Source organism: Tyto alba, unplaced genomic scaffold, assembly GCF_018691265.1.
Source record: "Tyto alba isolate M040663 unplaced genomic scaffold, T.alba_DEE_v4.0 Super-Scaffold_2, whole genome shotgun sequence".
Taxonomy (NCBI): domain Eukaryota; kingdom Metazoa; phylum Chordata; class Aves; order Strigiformes; family Tytonidae; genus Tyto; species Tyto alba.
Window position 1 is genome coordinate 10,088,840 of NW_024881282.1, and position 19,683 is coordinate 10,108,522.

The following is a 19,683-nucleotide window of genomic DNA, read 5'->3' on the forward strand; positions in this document are numbered from 1 at the left end:
ACTGAAAATGCAGAAAAATGTCTTTGGAGATTTAAAATGTCTTTTGCCTTTCTATAATACATATTATAAACTATTAAGCTTTGTTGCCTGATACCTACATGGAAAATTAGAAATTACTTCCAATTAACATCTCTATGGAAGGAAAAACTTTTTTCTAAGTAAACCTCCATAATTCATTTCTCTAGACAGATATGTCATCCTGGGAGGCCACCGTGACTCATGGGTATTTGGTGGTATTGATCCTCAGAGTGGGGCGGCTGTGGTTCATGAGATTGTGAGGAGCTTTGGTAAACTGAAAAGGAAAGGTAATGTAATGAAAGAGTAAAGCACACCAAAATCACTGCTCTCATCCGTGCCCATTGATTTCTCTGGGATTTAAGCATATGCTTAAAATTAAATGTGTATCTTACTGATCTCTGGAGTAAGCACAGTGCTCTGCAGCTGTTAACTAGTCCGAATTAAAACCTTGGTACATATGAGGTGCTTCTACTCAAGAGAAAGTACACCTAAAGAAAAACAAAACACAAAATGGAGGATACTGAAATAGATATGACATTTAGGTGCAGTTGGTTACTGTATATTTGAGACTGGTCAGACTGGATGTTTCAGTGGTCCTACAAAATTGATACAGTGGTGGGGACTGATCAGGACTTCATCAGGGCAGCACTGAGAGCATTCTGAGTACTTGACTGTAATTTGGAGACAGACTCAAGAATAAATAATGTCTATGTAGTGTGGAGAATGAGCTGTGCAAACATCGTAGGAGGTAATGGTTAAAAATATCATATGCCTAGTTACATGAGAATAGGAACAAATGTCAACTGTACTGAGTTTCTGCTGCTGTCAGAGCAAATGCTGTCTCCCTATCTGACATCCCATGGAAAGAAGCTCTGACATAACTCAAATACTGTGCTAGAGGAGCTTTCTTTGCGTACCCATTACATTTAAAACCTATTAACATTTAGTTTTCTTTTCATTGCCTCCCACTTATTGTGGGTATCAGGAGAAGCTGTCTTTGGAAAGCAAGCTGGAAAAAAAAAAAAGTGAAAACGAAAGTGAGCAAAAGATGAAGAGTTTCCAGTAGCCTCAAAGAAAACTTTGGGTAGAGATATAGAGGCAGGACAATAGAGCCTGTTCCATTTGGCCTGGGTTTAAATTGAATGCAGAACTTCAGGTGAAAGATCTTTGTTTTGAAGGTGATCTGTCAAAGTTACAGGGAATTCCTTAGGTTTTGAAATTTGGCATTTGGGAGGCAAGTCAAAGAAATGCAGTAATAGATACGGAAACACGCCAAGCACTTTTCTGTTAAAGTAGACACTGGTATACAATGTGTACTAAATTGAACAAAACAAAAAGTGTAGAAAAGCTTTGTTTCAAGAATTTGTGCACAAGCACATTATTTCTCATTTTTCAGCATTTTAAATTTTAGAAAATTTTCTTGCAACTAAACCTGAGAGAAGAAAAAGAATACTTTATTTGACACAATACTGAAGTAGAAGTGAGATTGCTACGAAACTAGCAAGACATTACTAGATGAGGTTAGTGAAGAATTTGGTGTTAAAGTTCCTTAAACACACCTCTTTCCACAGAGATCAGGATAAAAGATGAGCCCCAAGCAATGACATTTGTTTTCACATTGGTTACCTTGTAATAATCAGTCTTTATTTCTGTAATACAATTTTCATGGTCTTTTACTGCAGGGTGGAGGCCAAGGAGAACAGTGATATTTGCAAGCTGGGATGCAGAGGAATTTGGTTTGTTAGGATCGACAGAGTGGGCTGAGGTAAACCAATAGTGTTCAAAGAGAAGTTTGCACAGTGCCAGATCTTTGAGAACCCTGTACTAGAAAGCAACACTTCTTCCCTCTATCCCCCCGCCCCTGCTTCTCCTCCCCTCCCTCTCTCCCTCTGCTCCCACCCCCTCGTTTCCTTTTGAAATACCAAGAATATATGACTCCTTGCACTATCTGTCTTTCCCTGAAACAGCTGTTACTTCTGTGGATGGGAAAATAGTTTTGAGGAAAAAAATGTTCATTAGCATTTTCTTCCTCTTTCTCATAGGAAAATGTCAAAGTATTGCAAGCACGGGGAGTGGCTTATATCAATGCAGATTCCTCCATCGAAGGTACATAGTTTTGGCTTGTGATTTACAGGAATAGTGATGGTATATACAGATGACTGTGAGGCACTTTGGCTTGGAGAGCAGTGAAAGCTTCAGTGTGATCATTTTGTTGCACTAGTTCGGGAGTAGATGTGGGGGGAAACTGTGACCCAAAATCATAAAGTATCCTTCGGGTATTCCTGTTGCTTCAGGGAAGAAGTCCATTACAGTAGCTACACTATTTGGGAAGTTGTGGGGAGGGACAAGAAGTGTTGTGCCCCCCGTCAGCAGTTCTATGGCAAATCTCTAGCGTCAACTTCTCCCCTTATAATGTGTAATAAGCATAGCGACACAGGAAGAGCTCTTAAGGGTTGCTCCAAAAACTGGGCTGTAATTCATCCTAACAAATACAAATGCACTGTCAAGATCATAGGAGAATAGTCTTCTACAGGGAGAATCAGCTTGTTTCTTGTAGAGAGTGTAGCTATCTAGTCCCTTTCTTGTTAACAAATAATGGCACAAGGTTTCAACTGGGTAGAACTTGCTTATTCAGATACTTTTTCCTGTTTTTCAGGAAACTACACACTACGAGTGGATTGCACACCACTAATGTACAGGCTGGTGTACAGTCTGACTAAAGAGGTAATATCACTTGAAATTTTTAGCCTGTGTGTTCAGTGCTCACTTACTGGATGAGGCTCCCTGTGTAAAATATGGTGTCAGATGTTTCTTTCCTGATTGCAATACCCCTTTTAAGTCAATAGCTAAGTAACTGGAGTTTTTCCCAGGAGTTGCAAAGGGATTTCAAGCTTATACCTTTAAATTATTAGCTATTCAGGATTAGGGGATTTTTTTCACTCCTCCTATGATAGTATTCCTTCTAAGAACAAAAGAATAAAAAAATGCCATGAGCCAGAGAACGGAAACAAGCACAAACCTGGCAGCCCAGTCCAACTACTAGGGTGCTCATGGTAGTGGGAGACTGACTCCCTTCAGGCAGGGAAAGAAATTAGGCTTGCTACAGTGTTGTTTTTAGCATGATGTGACAGATTTGGTCAATGTGCTCAGCTTCAGTGTCCCCTGTTAGATAGTCATGGGCTCTGACCGTGACACACTCTCACATATTTGTGTGGCACACAGAATTAAAAGATTATGATCTTTCTCAGGAAATAGCCTCACCATCTTAAATGTAAGATGTTCCTTGCTTTGAGAATGGGTCTTAAAGGCTTTTTATTTCTCTTTTTTTTTTTTTTTTCTGTTCATCTGTATTAAAGCATGAACATTTAATTAATCATCTTTGTGTGTGTTTTATATACACACATATATATTCTATGAATCTACTATATCTGTCTTCATCTGTGGTATATATTCAGTCATCTCTCTTTTCCAGGTTTGATAAATTGTTAACTCTTGGAAGCTGGCATTAGACTGATACAAAAGTAAAGGAAAAGTAGTAATTCAGTATAATCATTCTCTGGCAATTGAAAGACAACAAATACAGTTTAACTCTGTTAAAATTAGGTGCCCTGATAAAGATATTTCTGTCCTGAACTGCAGAAGCGCTGATCACCTCCGGTTCCCATGGTAACCTGTGCTAAGGGCAGGTGTTCAGAACAGTCAGAAAATCAGGTCAGCAGAGTCTCAGTTTGGACAGCAAGAGCCATCGTTAAAATGTTGACCTAAATACCAGTAAACACAGTCGCATAACCCTTCCTTGAGCTGGGAAGCAGCAACAAAGGCTGGTGAATGGATGTAACCACAGCTTGTTGGTAGCTGATGGCTGAAGAGAATGCTGATCAAGAATCAGGTCCCCTGTGATCCCATCAAAGTTAATCTGTGGCAAAAAGCATTAGCACTGTTAACACTGTTAATGCTGTTCTATGAACAATTAGCTTCATGACCAAAACTCCAAATATATTAGTTTTATTTTGATACTTGTTGTGGACTAATTCTTAGATAGTAGATATAGATAATTAATAATAGAAGATATATTAATAATCTTTACTAGATTAAAGATAATAAAAACTGAGCAGCTCACAAATAAAAAGGAAATATAAAAAAATAGCCACAGTGTTTAACCTGCTTAGTAATCTAGAAAGTAGTCAGAGTGATAGGGATGAATTTTAGGATGATCATGATTTGTATACCTCTATTGCAGCTATGATGACATAAACAGCAAGTACTGTGCACTTTGCCCTTCTAAAGTTACTGCTGCATCCATGAAAATAACTTTTGTGAAATAAAACAAGGTAGAAACAATTTTGAATTAAACCACAGAAAACTTGACATTTCCTGCCTAAGCGAAAAAAAAAAGTTTTGACTTTGTGAGGGAATTTGTGTTGAATATTTAAATTAAATAGCGAAAAATCTCATAAATAAATATCAGAATGTAAATACTGATGTGAAATGTTTTTCTTTCCCTGTGTTTTCTTCCATCTAAAAGTATCTATTTTTAGCAAATAAACTATTCCTCTGGAAAACACTATGCATTTGAAATGTTAAAATGGAAATGCAGAAAGGTTGAGGGACTTAAGGCTGTGACTTATTCACTGTCCTAAAGCCACAGGCTTTATGTGATGACAGGTTATAGATTTGTTGCTTGGTAACATTTAAAATTGTACCCTTTGTCTCTTCTACAATCTACTTTTTCTAGATACCAAGTCCTGATGAGGGGTTTGAAGGAAAATCTCTTTATGAGAGCTGGTATAAAAAAAATCCATCAACAGAATATAAAGAGGTCCCCAGGTCAGTGACAAAGAAAATAAATGATATACCAATCATTATTATAACTTGTAGAGTGCAGGTTGTAAAGAAATATCCATGTGAAAAACTGAGCACCTAAAAGAGATGGTGTGATTGTCAACTGGTGTAAATTTCAGAGTTATATTGATTGCAGCTGATACACTATTGTACAACACTTTTGTGAACTTGCCTTTGTAGCATGAACAGGAGGCTTTCTATATGAAAAGTATAGTGTTCATGTAGCTTATAGAGATTTAGACAAATGGGGTAGTATGCACAAGCCAGAAGCAGGCACAAAAGATGCTAACAGAGCCACTTTCCCTTGCACTTGCTTCCAGTCTCCTGGAAGGCCTCTGAGTTTGGGTGTCTGGGGAGCAGACCAAGCAGGATTTTACAGCGCGGTCCTTCACATTTACCAGGGTTTCTGTACAGAATCTCAAAGTGATTCTAGTCCTTGGAGCCACGCTGGTACTGTTGTGATTTCTTTGAGCTGAGAGCCTGGGATAATGGAAATTCATCAGGAGGAAGGTCATTGAGTCTTTTCAGTGATTAAAGACAGTGAGTTAAACTCTCCTCTTGAGAGTTTGATGTCTCTGACCCTGAGAATGATGATTCTGCTCCTCTGAGAATGCAGCTGGTAAGGTGCATGTCATGTAGGGGTCAAAGGCACTCCATGGCATATTGACAGAAAGGGAGTGCTAGGGAAAGACTGTGTAGTGACTGTGACTGCAGAATAAATAATTGCCACAGTACTTGGAAGCAAACTAAAATTATACTTGAAGTATTGTCACTCAAGGCATTTTCCTCTTTCTTGTTAAAAGAATAAATAAATTGGGTTCTGGCAATGACTTTGAAGTCTTTTTTCAACGTCTTGGCATTGCTTCAGGCAGAGCACGTTACAGTAAAAACTGGGTAAGTCTGTGTCTTTGTAATTTTGTCTCCCCTGTAGCTGCCTGAATAATATCACCTGTAATTGAGCCGTTTAGACTGCCAGCTTTTTGGAGTAGTTCAGTTCAGTGTGTCAGAGTGGAGCCCCAGTTCATTATTAGAACTCTATGTGCTACCACAACACAAATATTTAATAAATAGGAACAGTCAACTCGGTGTCAGTCAGACAAAAGGACCTTTGCTCAGGATAAGTGAATGTGCTTAACATTACCTATGGTTGATGAAGGCTCCTAAGTGACTTACAATGACTTTTGAATGATTTGTAATAACTTTTGAAGCTTTGAAATCAAAATGGTTAATTTTTTATGGAAAATCTGGGATGGACTCTGGAGCATATTGTGAGACTGAGAAATGTTCAAGGAACAATCTATTCAATGCGGTCTATTCCTCTGAAAAAGCATATGTAAAGACACAAACAGGAATGACTGTTGAGATCCAAGCAAAGAGAGGAAGAACAATCTCACCTTTAATTTAGCCAACTAAAAGTTATTTGTCCATTCTTCTTCAGGCTCTGTACATGATCAGTGGAGAGAGAGATCTCCAAATGACCATTCATCATAGGTTGATGTCCAAGAGAGCCACCACTGAGTCGTTCTTCCCATTTGACTGTCTATAGTGGCTACACAGGATTAGTGTGACCTGAACACTTAATTTTGCAGTGCCTTGAATCTCACAGCAAAGGTTTTCAAGCAAAGCTGAAGTATCCACAGATGAATAATGGGTTTGTTTGGGTTTGTTTCAGAATGTAGAAAAATATAGCGGCTATCCAGTTTACCACACTGTCTATGAAACCTATGAAATTGTGGAGAGGTTTTATGATCCCACTTTCAAGAATCATCTGACAATAGCTCAGGTACGGGGAGGGCTGGTGTTTGAATTGGCCAACTCCGTTGTGCTTCCTTTCGACTGTAGAGATTATGCATCAGCTGTGAGCAACTATGCTCACATCATCTATAATTTGTCAAGGAATCATGAAGAGGACCTGGCAACATACAGTGTTTCCTTTGGTATGTACAGCCTTTCATCACACTCCTCTTCTGTTAATGCTAGCAGTTTCCTATCTTAATGCATTTCTTAGTCATGACTTGGTATTTACCTTGTGCTGTATGAACAGTAAATAAAACAAGAGCCACACCTTCCAAAAATTTGAAGTTTTAATATTTTGTCACTAGTATGGCTGTGTAGAGACTATGCGACTGCCAAGTAGAGCTAACACTTAGAGTTGAACCACCTGTGCGTGGCTCACCGATGTTGGCAACAAGATATCTTTGTCTTGGTCCCTAAAAAAATCACACTATTTTGCAGCTTATGGTGTTGGATAATTCTCTGTCCAACACTCATCATAGGATCATAGTATAATTCAGGTTAGAAGGAACCTCAGGAGGTCTCTAGGTCAGCCTGCGTAAGGCAGGGTCAGCTTTGAGGTCAGACCAGGTGGCTCAGAGCTCTATCCCATTTGGTCCTGGAAACCTTCAAGGACAGAGACTACAGAACCCCTCTGGAGCATAGTACTTGACAGTCCTCAGGGTAAAAAGCTTCTCCTTATATCTCCTTCCCTACTATGAGAAGTTTGCCTCAGAGCTTGGTCTGACAGGAATGGTTCAGCCCTACGCCACAGCAGGGATCTTGTGCTGGCATGTAAAATTTTATTTCATGTTATAGAGATTCACAATATCCCTCCTGCCTGAGAAGCCTTTATTTTATTGGCAACAAGACATACTATTCAGTTTAGAATTTGGCTGCTAATGACCAGTATCAGGTACATGTACATACGCTCACACGTACACATACATACTCAGTCTTTCGCAAAACTCTGTATGTGTGGAGGGACATACCAGTAAAACACGGGTTGTTTGGATTTATAAAACTGTGGACCTACCTGAACAGTCTGGTTCTGGCAATCCATGCTCTAGTTTTTGGTATTTCTGTATATTCTTCAAGTAGCAAATAATAGATAATATTTACAAAAATACTGATTTCTGTTGTCTCCAAGGCAAATTTTCACACAGTAGGAATATGAGGTCATTTGATTTTCATTCAATGAGAACAGAAAGATCACGATCACAGTGAAAGATAAAGCATTAATTGGAAGAATTTGATTTGTTAAATGATTCCTTCAGAATTTCAAGTTAAATACTTCCTTCCTGCTCCCTACAGATGCTCTCTTTTCAGCTGTGAAGAATTTTACAGAAGTTGCTGCTAGCTTTCATGAGAGACTGCAACAAATAGATACCAATAAGTAAGTTTAACTCTTTTTTTTTATTCCAGTCAAATACTCCATGTAGTCCTCAGGGCTCAGAGGGCATAGTGTTCATTTGCATTTAGTCCCCTGAATAACCTTGGTGACAGATGAATGTCAGTCATTTGTTTCATTTCAAGTCCTTATGGACTCTTGTCTTTAAGGATACGGTTACTCTAGGAAGCAAAGTATAGAAATGTTGAATTCGTGGACATCATGGACACCGCAGAGCCTGAGAATCTAGCCATGTCTGCTTTGAAAAGTGTCCAAGCTAATTAGTGTCAATTCTTGACAGGTTTTAGTTGAGGAGCAATGCCAGGATGACACATGGATGTGACTAGAATGTTGGTTAGCATAAGCAGAGCCAGCTCAGGTGTGTAACTCCCTCTAAGTAGAGATATGTCCTAAAATTTTGTCACTGGATTATCATTAAAGAGCAAATGTTGTCTCGTGGTCTTTGTTTGCCAGCATTCTAGTTTTCAAGATACTGGTACCGCTTATTGAAAAAAAATAAAAAGCTGTACCATTATTGTGGTTTTGGCAATCTTTTTGATGAGATTTCAAAAAATTCTATGCACCACCTATGCAAAAAGACCTATTTTGCACTGGACTAATTTGCACTTTCTTTGTAGGCAATGCCCAAAATGACAAACCAGTCTTCCTTTTGTGTGTACATATGTGTATGTTACATTTCTTGTGAAGAATCTAATTTAGCCATATGCTTACCCTTATGGAAGACTAAGTGAGAATAAAAGCCATCTTTTTAATGTCAGTGACTTTTAAGATAAATGACTTAATAATAATTTCTTATGTAAAATATGACATTTATGATATATGACATATATGTGGCATTTTCAAAATGGTTTCTTTGATGGATCACCTAAATCTAAGCTTTAATTCCATCAACCAGTTTCCGTTTCCGTTTATACCAATGTAAACTTGAAACAATTTCATTGATGGTAGTAGAGTTACTCCAGCCTTACTGTGATGTAAATTTTACTCTTTTTTTATTGATGAATGCCTTTGAAGCTCTACAATAAGTTACTTTTCATGTAAACTACTAAACCCAAATATATTCAGTATAATCTTCTTCACAGTTCTTTTATTTGTTAAGCATCACTAGTATGGTCAGAGCTATTCAAAGCACACAGACACAGATGGTCTCTGCTCTAGGGAATTTACAATCTGCTGTCAGAAAAACACAATACTTGGATGACTCAAAAGATGATTCTAACATCACAAGGTTCCTGTTTCTCAGATGTTGTGGTTTTAAATAAAAATAAATGTGATTTTATTGAAGTAATTTGCAGCTGGCTGGTTTTGTGGAAAGTAGAGTCTTTAGAAAACTGTTGTACAAAAGAAGAAAATGGTCTGCCTAAGCATCCTAATGAAAGGGAGATAAAGGAATAAGATGTAACATGAGTGAGAATGCCTGGAAGTCTCTGTCTTCTTTGACACTACTGCTTGACCTTTTAAAATGGCTTTAAGAGACTTTAGGGTTACGAACCAAATCGTCTCACAGTACAGAGCAGCAAGATTCTGTTGTGCAAATTAACTGACATGGGCTATATTTTGTGGGCTATACTTTTAAGTTCAACATCTTGGATCTACTGTCCTTCATAAATCCAGAGTTGTGTACATTAGGGCACAAGATGACAGTGGGCCAACCACTCTGTAGCTAACGTATTCCTGTTTTCTTTTTAGCCTACTTGCTGTCAGATCACTAAATGATCAGCTCATGTTGCTAGAAAGGGCTTTCATCGATCCTCTTGGATTACCTGGCAGGCCATTCTATAGGTAAGAAAGACTTACTTTTCACTTTCTGCTTGGAGTACTCCATGAGAATTCCTTTAAGACTTATAGATCTCTAAATGGAATTGTAATTATTTTATTCAAGATGGTAAAAAGTACATTAAACAGGACAGATAAGATTGAAAAGGGAAAACAACATTAGGGAAGATTTCAGTGAGATACACTATACATAATGAGGAAAAGTCTTGTTGGAAGCCTATCCAGATCAGTAAACCCATTTCCATTGACTGCATTGGACTTCTAAACATACATAAAAGTTTGGCCCTGGACTCAATTCAAGTAATTTCAGTGGTAAAGAATCTTTAGGAAGTTATTTGAAAGTGAAATAGGGTATAATTAAAATATCTACAATTTGATCTATTATAGTAGAACAGTCATGCAGTACTTAACAGCAGTGAAGCAAATTCAGTACTCCTTTCATCCACTGCAAGAAGTAAATCTTGTTTGAGAGTCAGAATAGTCAAGTCTAACTTTTTGGTCCTTCTACCAGTCTGCATAATTCAGAACAGTAATCTTCCCACTAAAAGGTTCCACTACAAAGTAACTGTAGATGGAGAACTGAAGATCTACAACCCTTCTGCCTCTCATAGCTTGTGATTAAAAACTTGTTGAGAACAGCCTCTTGCTAAAGCATCAGCTTTCCTACCTCAAAGCATGCCTGTATCTGTTGGAGACAGAGTATATCTGTGAGAAAAAAAAGCTGTTGGTTTTTTTTTTTTTTTTTTATCTCTCCATTTCATCTAAAAAGAGGGAAAATAAAATACTTTAGTCAGCTTTACCTCAAGTCTCCTTAGCTATAAAGTTCTGGAATTCACATGGAATAATGTAGTTTATGTTATTTTCTTGCTTCATACATTATAGGTACTTTTACTGCAATAATCTTATTTATTTACATCTTCAGTGTCAAGATTTTAACAGATAATATAGAAACAGATTACTTTTATCCAGAAAATAATTTTTTATTTTCCTAATTCAGAAAATTGTGGTTATTTTCCCCCTCAACTTTCCTACAGACATGTCATCTTTGCTCCAAGCAGCCATAACAAGTATGCAGGAGAATCATTCCCAGGGATCTATGATGCCATGTTTGACATCAAAAACAAAGCAGATCAACGTGAAGCCTGGGAAGAAGTTAAGAGGCAGATTTCCATTGCAGCCTTCACTGTGCAGGCAGCAGCAGAAACACTGAAAGAAGTAGCTTGAATATCAACAACATAATCATCAATGAAGACTACATATGACAGTTTGCAGAAGCCTTAAAAATGGAGCATTTAAAAACACTAGGAGGATTATTACAAAGAACACCAGAAAAAAATGGTGTTCTTTGCATCCCACTTGGGCATGTTATTTGCATTTACCAGTGTTAACAAGGTAATCTACTCTATTCAGAGAGCTCAGTCTTTTGGTATCTTCTGAAGTGAGAGTGAAAAAATCTCATGTTTTCTGTCAGCTTCATACTTTAAGAATTGCTAATCACTGGATTTATTTTCAGAGCTTTGAATTTTGCTAGCTTGATTATTACAAGAGTCTTCATTGTGCATCAGGAAACCAGAAGTCATTTCCTGTTTCTATCAGTTTCTAATTTTGTTGTTGACTTTTTATTACTTACCTTGGAGTTGAATAATTATACTCCAAGATAGCCCTTTCAGCTCTCCTTTTACACAAAGATTCATGTATGAAGATGGGAAAACTGTCACATACCGTGTGCAGGATATATAATGATCATAACAAGTTTTGGGCAGACAGCCCAGAATACTCATCCATGACGTTCTTCACTTCACATGCTGAGTCTTGCAGCTGTTTACAAATAAAATTAAGCAAGAAGCCTTCTAGTCACCAGTGTAAAAACAAGGCAATACATCTTGTCAGATGTATAATCATCTCACAAAACATGTCTTTTGAGATTAAGACCTTCTTTTATCCTTTTATCCAATATCTACCCCTGCTATGCCTCTTCCATATCAAGGTATTTTTAATATTAAGACAATCAGAAGCAAATAAAATTCATCATGTACTTAGTTTGAATGGATTCCAAATTATTACCATCTCTGTATAGTCTGTTTTTCTGATTTTGGTGTGCAGCTCACACTTAGGACAGACTGCTCAAAAGACTACTATCTACTTTATCACTGCTGGCCACTCCTCTGCTCCTTTTGGCAGTGGAGAATTCATGATGACAGTCTATAAGACACCTCTCACAAAATTATCCAGGATAGTTTAGATCATCAGTTAGGTTAACCTAGAGGATTTTGTCTGCAGCAATCAAGGGAATGATAACACAAATCCACCATGTAGAGGGGAGCAGCAATAAACAGCTTCTGTTGACCAGGTGGATACAAAAAGAGTATTCTTCTGTTGCTAAGGAAGATGAACTGAAACACCATGTTCCAAAATTGTGGATATCTTTCCCTATATGAATTGTAAGCTTTCTCAGCAACTTTTTCTCTCAGTCCAGAAGACATACTTTTTAAATCTCTGGCAGATAATATACAATGTCAGGGCCCAGAACCTCACAAAATACGGAGATAGTTAACACTCTTAAACTACAGCAACATCCATTCTAAAAAAAATACGTGTCCCCTAACCACTGCAGAAAATAGGATATAAGAACAGAAGTTCTCTCCTATTGACTCTGTTCCCCTGCACACAAAAACGTCAAGGCTAACTAGTCCAAAGAGAATAAGTGCCCATTAGGCTGGTTGTAGCATGATGGTTTACATGATGTTTTGGTAAGGTGGGATTCAAATTGTCCAGTGCCTTTGCCCACATCTGGGTCTGCTTTGTGACCCATCTTTGCTCAGTGCAAACCACAACCTGTAGTAGTGGAATTTGTAAAGTAAATGGAGCTTTGCTTAATTTTTTAAGAGAAGAATATCTTTAGAAGGACTCACTCCAGCTCTTTCCCCAAGCTCTAACCCAGTCTCCTATCAAAATGATCTTAGGTCAAAGCCCCCATGCTCTGTGCTGTCAGTGGGAGTCTTTCCCCACTCACTGGTCAGCATGAAGCTTTTCTGATCTCAATTTTGAGATGCCTAACACTTGGTGCTGACAGCCACAGTGATTCTTACCTGTAGCTTATCCAGCATCATCTTGGATGTTCCTAGCCCCACTACATAAACCCACCCCAATTCACAAATTTGTCAAGATAAACCAGCACTTGTTCTGTTTTTCCTTGGTATACTGAGCTGCGACTTGTGTCTGTTCAACAGCTTCTTCAAGAGCTGCTAAGACATCTTTGCATCTTTATCTGGGGCTTGCTGAGAAAGGGGAAAATAGACAGCGGGTGGTGTGCAGGATAGGTATTCCATGGTAAGCTGTCTGTGCTAATAAGTGTCTACCTCAGGCTCCTTCGTTTCTGTGAGGAAGGAAGCACAAGTGTCTAGTCCAGCAAGCCCCAAGCTAGATGTGGCCACACCTAGCATTTAGACACATTATGGCCCATTCTAAAGTTCTTGATTAGTTTTTAAATTTAAAATAAAATGCTTTTTAGTCTTCAAGAACTTCTATTGAAATCCTGCTAAGAATGTTCTTCTTCCTAAATCATTTCTTACTGTCAGTCTTCTATGGAGTCTAGATAGAGCCACTGTAGCCTTCAGCTCCTCAGAGACTATTCCCGGCAGAAGTGGCTGGTGTCATTACTGGACAGCAAAGGACAAAGCCTATGTAGCAAATTACTGAAGCTACATGATTTGCAGTCGGGTGTCTGAGCTGTATGTCAAAATATATGCAGGGATGCATATGCAACTGTCCATTTCCTATATGTGTCACTAGGATTATGAGTTTTAAACAAACAAACAAAAAAAAGACAAACAAACAGAATTGTGTATGCCCTGAGAAATGTCATTTCACATGACTCATTTACAAGGATAAAAAGAAGTAAGGGTCACATTTCACATTTATGAACAAAATCAGGCCAGCTGACATGCCAACAAATGAAGAACTCTAGTTCCTACCAGATAAACGGGGAACAATGGTGAAATTAATAATATGCATTAAAAGCACTGTCTGTTAATATGTTCTTGCAAACATCGTAGCTGCACTGGGAAATGTTTCCAGTCAGTTGATTTTTAGAGCTCAAAAACTGTCTGAACCAGTCACGTGTACAAGGAGGTGTATGCTATGAAGCAGTCTGATAAGGAAAGGCAGACAATGAGAAGCCAGATACAGGAATAACTACTTTTGAAGTATCTGTATTTTTTGTTAGATCTGCCAGTGTATCTCAGAGGCATAGCTATTAGCTAACTCAAGCCCTGAGTGTGAAATCCTTTCTATACAAGAAGTCAAGATAAGGTTTGTGTGCTAATTCTCTTTCAGTGAAGTAGAATTTAGGTCTTTTTTTTTCTAGACTTCTATAGTGAGTTGAAATTCACTCTTAACACTGCCAAGTGCTGTTGACCAGATTAACTGGTTTGGCTCTCAAGCTCTGATACTATTTCATAGTAATTGTCCAAAAAATGCTGTTGAATTAGGTAAAAAAAAACCCAACAAAAAAAAACCCCAGTTGTTAACAAGAACAAAACCCAAAATCAACTAAGTATGTTGAATTTACAGCTTCTTGATCATCTAACCTGAGACAGTTGTTCATGTAACTACAGATGTTTTCAGCTAGAGATGGCCATTAGCAGAGTTCTTTACTATAATCAACTTTTGGTTCTTTTATGTTCTAAATATGCTGTAATTTATACTTGGAAGAACTAAGATCCTAATACCTGACAGCTCCTTGCAAACACTCATTTGACTTTTACAGTTATTGCAGACAAACTCATGGAGTCATTATTTATATACAGCACCAGATCACTTAATTACAAGGCAAGAGCTGTAGAAGTATTTAGCAAGCAGAGGGAGGAACCTAGCTGGTACTGTGGCATCCTTTCTAATTTGAGAAATTACATGAAAACCTCTGGAAGTGGAATGAAAATTGTATTTTTTTGAAGAAAGTACTTCCTATCATATGATCACAAATTGGATGCTCTCAGAATTTTCCAAAGAACTTCATACAATGACCATCCTATGCTCTAAGAGTCTAAATCAAATTAAATTAAACCATACCTGTGTGTGGAAGCCAGCAATGACAGTGTTAATTTGGCTGGAAAGTCTGTTGACCTGGGAGCATAATTTCTAAATTAAGATGCTGTTGACACAGATCTTACTTCAAGTGTTAGTTTAGATGACACAGAGCAATCCCTGGTAGTCAAGATCTCTGAGATGGGACCTGTGCTCATCTCTGCTTGTATGATCAGTTTGAAATGTGCTGCTGGACTACAGACAATACCGTAGTGGAGCAGAGCAGCCAACTCTCACAGCTGGAGTCAGATTAAATTATATTCTTTCACTTGATGGACAGCAGCTCCCCAGAGCCAAAGATTGGAATGAATGGAAGAATATCACACAATTATAGGATCATAGGGTTGGAAGAGAACTCAGGAGGTCTCTAGTGCAAACTCCTGCTCAAAGCAGGGTGAGCTCCAAGGTCAAACCAGGTTACACAGAGTTTTATCCAGTCTAGTCTTGAAAATCTCCAAGGATGGAGATCGCATAACCTCTCTGTGCAACATATTCCAGTGCTTCACTGCCCTCATGATGGAAAAGCTTTTCCTTATATCCAGAGAGAACCACTTGTTGTTTCAGTTTATGACTGTTGTTTCTCATCCTCCTGTCATGCACCACTGAAGAGTCTGGCTCTGTATTCTTGAGAAAGTTCTTGTACATGCTAAAAGATATCATTTGGTTTATGCACAGTCCTTTACTCTCTGCTTCACTGGGTACATTCCTGTTGTAGAAGAAAGGGTCAAAGTTTGCAAGCTGAACTTGTCAGCTGCCAGCAATGTAAACTTTATTTTAGCTGGAATCTGATAATAGACTTCAGAAGTTCAAGATAACAGAGACTGCAACTCAGTGCATCAAAATCTACTACCCTTTTAATCTGGTAGTCAGATGGACTGCAGAGGCCGTGAGAGAGTTCTGGGGGACTGTGTAACTGGCAGAGTCAGAAGGAAACTACTGATTTGAGATTGCAGTTGAGCATTCCCCTGTTGCCATTTTTCCTGCAAGAGCTGCCTTTCCCACAAACCAGGGCCCTTTGATCTCTCAAGACACAAGTTCAACCTTTAGTCGGACAATAGGTCAAGCAGCACAACATTAGCGTATCTTTCTTGCTGCAGATATTAACCTTTGGGGCCCTGTTGCTGAGCAGATACAATATAAAATATACAAACCCTGACATTAATTCTGTGTATTATGTATTTTTCTGTACTGTTGCTGGTTTCGCTAATTGGCTGCATAGCATAATTATCTATTCAACAAACAATTGTGTACTGTTTTTGCATTTGGCATGTGTATCTTTGCCATTTTTGGAGCTTTTCTAGTTTACCAGCATATTTTTAATTTTTTTTTTTTTTTTTTTAAACTAAGTAGAATATATGTAGCTATCTGCAAGTTCTAGCTTCATCTAAACCTCACTTTTGTTCTTGCTCTCAACGTGCAATTCTCACCACTCCTGAGCTCAATATGAGGCCTGTGCAGTAACTGACAGTTTTCTTGCTAGTTTTAAAAGTGCTATTAATTTGAAGAGGTACTCTGTATTCAGGAGCTTGTCTGTGTTTTGGACCTTTTTTTGGTTTTGTCACCTGGTTTGAGAAAATAAATCTCTTTTCCTAATCTTTTCACATTGATTATCCTGCATAACTTCTGCGACTACTTAGAACCAGTTTTATCTCCCATCAACCTCAAGCCTTAACTCTGATTAAATTTAGGCTAAGGTTGGTATTTTCGTCATTGAATAAAATACCCAGCTATTATCAGAGAAGCAGTCTTAGCAGTATCAGACACTGATAATAGCTTAGTTCTAGCAGGAAAAGCCCCACATAAAAGAATAGACATGGTTTTGATTTGGTCATGAAGTTACTCAAAGATATGAGTCTTATGGGAAACTGATTGTTTTAATAGCTCTGAGCTCCCTCCTTGGCTGCTGAGTGAGATGCTCAGTAACAGCTAGGAGTGAGATGAGGTTTGGTTTGGATCAGCTTCTTACACCTCCTCACAGACGTGACTTTGCATTCCAGACATGCTGTACTTAAGATCTCACCGTGGCAGGCTCATTTCTTTCTAGCTCCTCTTATTCTGAGGAGCAGTTGTAAGACATACTACAACTTTGGCTTTGTGATTTAGTAATGTGTGTAGTGGATTATTTAGGACATGTCCCAAGACTCAGGAAACAGTGAACATGCGGGTTAGATACTGCACTCCCTGTGCTGCATATCTTGGAACTTACAGTATCAGCAAAGAGGAGAAAGTAAAGGAGATACAGAAACAAAAAGAGAGGGTCAAGGAAGGAGCATCAAAACAATACTAAAGAGAAACCCCTTTTCCAGCCAAGGCACTGAGGAAAATGGAAGCTGGTATAGGAGGAGGTAGCTTTATTCCCCTTCTCTTCTTTTGAAAAACTTAGTTCGAGCTGTTCTCTGCTCTCTCTCCACCTTCTTTAAGAAGTATCTGGATTGCTGCACCCTGTTCCCACTTCCAAAAGGAAAGCCACCAGCATCTATAAACTTTGTTATTAAGCTAAAACTTCTGTTTCACATGGGTAAATGGTATTTATTTAGCCTTTATATGCTGTTTTTCTCATCTTCCCAGGAAGTGTGTAGATGAGATGATAGCTCGGAAATACTTTTTCAATGTATCAGCAACTAATTTCAAATATCTATATATAAAAAAGGTATGATCCAAAAGGGAAAACAAAAACTATCATGTACTAATGTTGCTCCTTAGACTGGCCTCCACACCATACCTAGCTGATTCATAGAATAAAATAGTTTGGGTTGGAATGGACCTCCAAAGATCATCTAGTCTGACACCCCCAGCAATGAGCACGGACATCTTCAACCAGATCAGGTTGTTCAGAGCCCCATCCAGCCTGGCCTGGAATATCTCCAGGGATGGGGCATCTACGACCTCTCTGGGCAACCAGTATGTTAGCACCCTCAGCCCAAGACATTTCTTCCTTATATCTAGTCTGAATCTACATTTTTTTGGTTTAAAACCATTACCCCTTGTCCTATCTTAACAGGACCTACTGAAAAGTCTGTCCCCATCTTTCCTATAAGCCCTTTTAAGTATTGAGAGGTTGCAAGAAGGTCTCCCCAGAGCCTTCTCTTCTCCAGGCTGAAGAACCCCAGCTCTCTCAGCCTGTCCTCATCAGAGAGCTGTTCCATCCATCTGATCATCTGTGGCCCAAACTGGAGCTGCTCCAACAGGTCCATCAAAGAAGCAGCAAACAATTCCTTATGCAGCTGGGAATGAAGAGTAAATGTTACAAGAATTTTAGGCTGGAAGGAACCCAACGATTCCAATTTATGAAAATAGAAGGTTTCAGAATGTGGCTTTTATTCGACACTGTAGTAAGACTATAACAATTTGTCAGAAAGAGACCAGCTTGCTTTAAAACAGTTGATGGCACAGTTGCTTGGTGTGTGAAGTTCATTACTTTTCTATGCCTGATGAAGAGCACTAATTTCAATATGGCTTGGATAGGTTTTGCCCTGAAGAAGCTTGAGAGGCCAGGGCTGCCCCAGGCTGGACACAGCTGGTTCTGGCCAGCTCCAGGACAGACCCACCGCAGGCACAGCTGAGCTTGTCAGCTGGTCCCTCTGTGAAAACATAGTGAAAAAAGGGCAAATATGCTGAAAGAGCTGAGGAGTGAGGTGAAAAAAAAAAAAAAAAAAAAAAGGAAAAAGAGAAGCAGCAGTGTGAGCGCCTAGGTGAGTGGAGGAAGAGGAGGAGAAGGAGGAGGAAAAGGTGCTCCAGGTGCCGGGGCGGGTGTTGCCCCCCAGCCTGCGGACAAGGCCGTGGTGGAACAGATCTCCACACAGCTGCCTGGGGAGGACCCCACATCAGAGCAGCTGGATATTTCCTGAATGAACTGCAGCTGGCAGAAAGCCCACGCAGGAGCAGGGGAACAGTGTGAGGAGGAAGGAGCTGCAGAGAGGGGCAGTTAGGTACTGACCATAACCCCCATCCCTGCTCCCCTGTGCCGGGCGGGGTGGGGGTGTTAGAGGTGGTAGGAGTGAAAGAGTGAAGGTCAGCCTGGGATAAAAGGGTGGGGAAACTGTTGTTTTAATTTTTGTCTTTGTTTCCTACTACCCAAATCTATTTTAATTGGCAATACGTTAAATTAATTTTCCCCAAGTCAAGTCTATTTGCCCATGACAGTAACTGGTGGGCAATCTCCCTGTCTTTATCTCAACTCGTGAGCATTTTCATCTTCTGTTCTCCCCCTGTCCCGCTGAGGAGGGGGAGTGAGTGAGCAGTCGGGTGGGACTGTGGCCCTCAGCCAGTGTCAACCCACCACAACTGTGAATATAGCTCATTGTTACTAAACCTTCATGACTATCGTAGAAATCTTCTACAGCAGCACAACATTTTATATCTGCATCACTTTTAGAAGCCTGCATATGCAGAGAGATCACAGCAAATTCTGAGCAGACACTTCTTTTAATGGAGCTAAGTATTTTGCATTGGCCAACAACATTCATCAAGAACAGCTCTAGTTCAGCATAAAACAAAGTGTTAATCTGAACTAAAAATAGAAGAAAGGATAGAATAAGTTAGGATGATTTAGGCGTATGCAACGTGAGGCCCCTTATACTGCTCCTAATCTGCTAGAAGGGGATTTGTTTCACCAAATTTCACCCGACCATGTTTATATCCAAGTTATGTGAAAAATGCACTCTTTAATAACCAGAGGAAAGGAAAAAAGCTCTTCTAAGGTATAACTTGTTTCATGCAAAATCAATGTCTGAAGCAGGTTGACTGATTTGTGCCTAAAAAGCACCTGTTTCTCACCA

General features: G+C 39.0%; 1 protein-coding gene across 2 annotated transcripts in view; it reads left to right on the forward strand.

Annotated features, from left to right (window-relative positions):
* Positions 1-16,479, forward strand: part of LOC104355464 (putative N-acetylated-alpha-linked acidic dipeptidase) — a 34,884-nt gene extending 18,405 nt beyond the window's left edge. The window contains exons 10-19 of one of the 2 annotated variants that reach the window (XM_032991075.2): positions 186-305; positions 1,701-1,783; positions 2,061-2,124; positions 2,675-2,742; positions 4,754-4,845; positions 5,664-5,754; positions 6,533-6,797; positions 7,948-8,029; positions 9,734-9,826; positions 10,855-16,479. In XM_032991075.2, the coding sequence (XP_032846966.1) occupies positions 186-305; positions 1,701-1,783; positions 2,061-2,124; positions 2,675-2,742; positions 4,754-4,845; positions 5,664-5,754; positions 6,533-6,797; positions 7,948-8,029; positions 9,734-9,826; positions 10,855-11,044 (1,148 nt within the window). In that variant the 3' untranslated portion in view covers positions 11,045-16,479. Of the gene's footprint in view, positions 1-185; positions 306-1,700; positions 1,784-2,060; positions 2,125-2,674; positions 2,743-4,753; positions 4,846-5,663; positions 5,755-6,532; positions 6,798-7,947; positions 8,030-9,733; positions 9,827-10,854 lie in introns of those variants that run through there. The other variant, XR_004406816.2, reaches the window with a different exon arrangement.
* Positions 16,480-19,683: the final 3,204 nt, after the last annotated feature.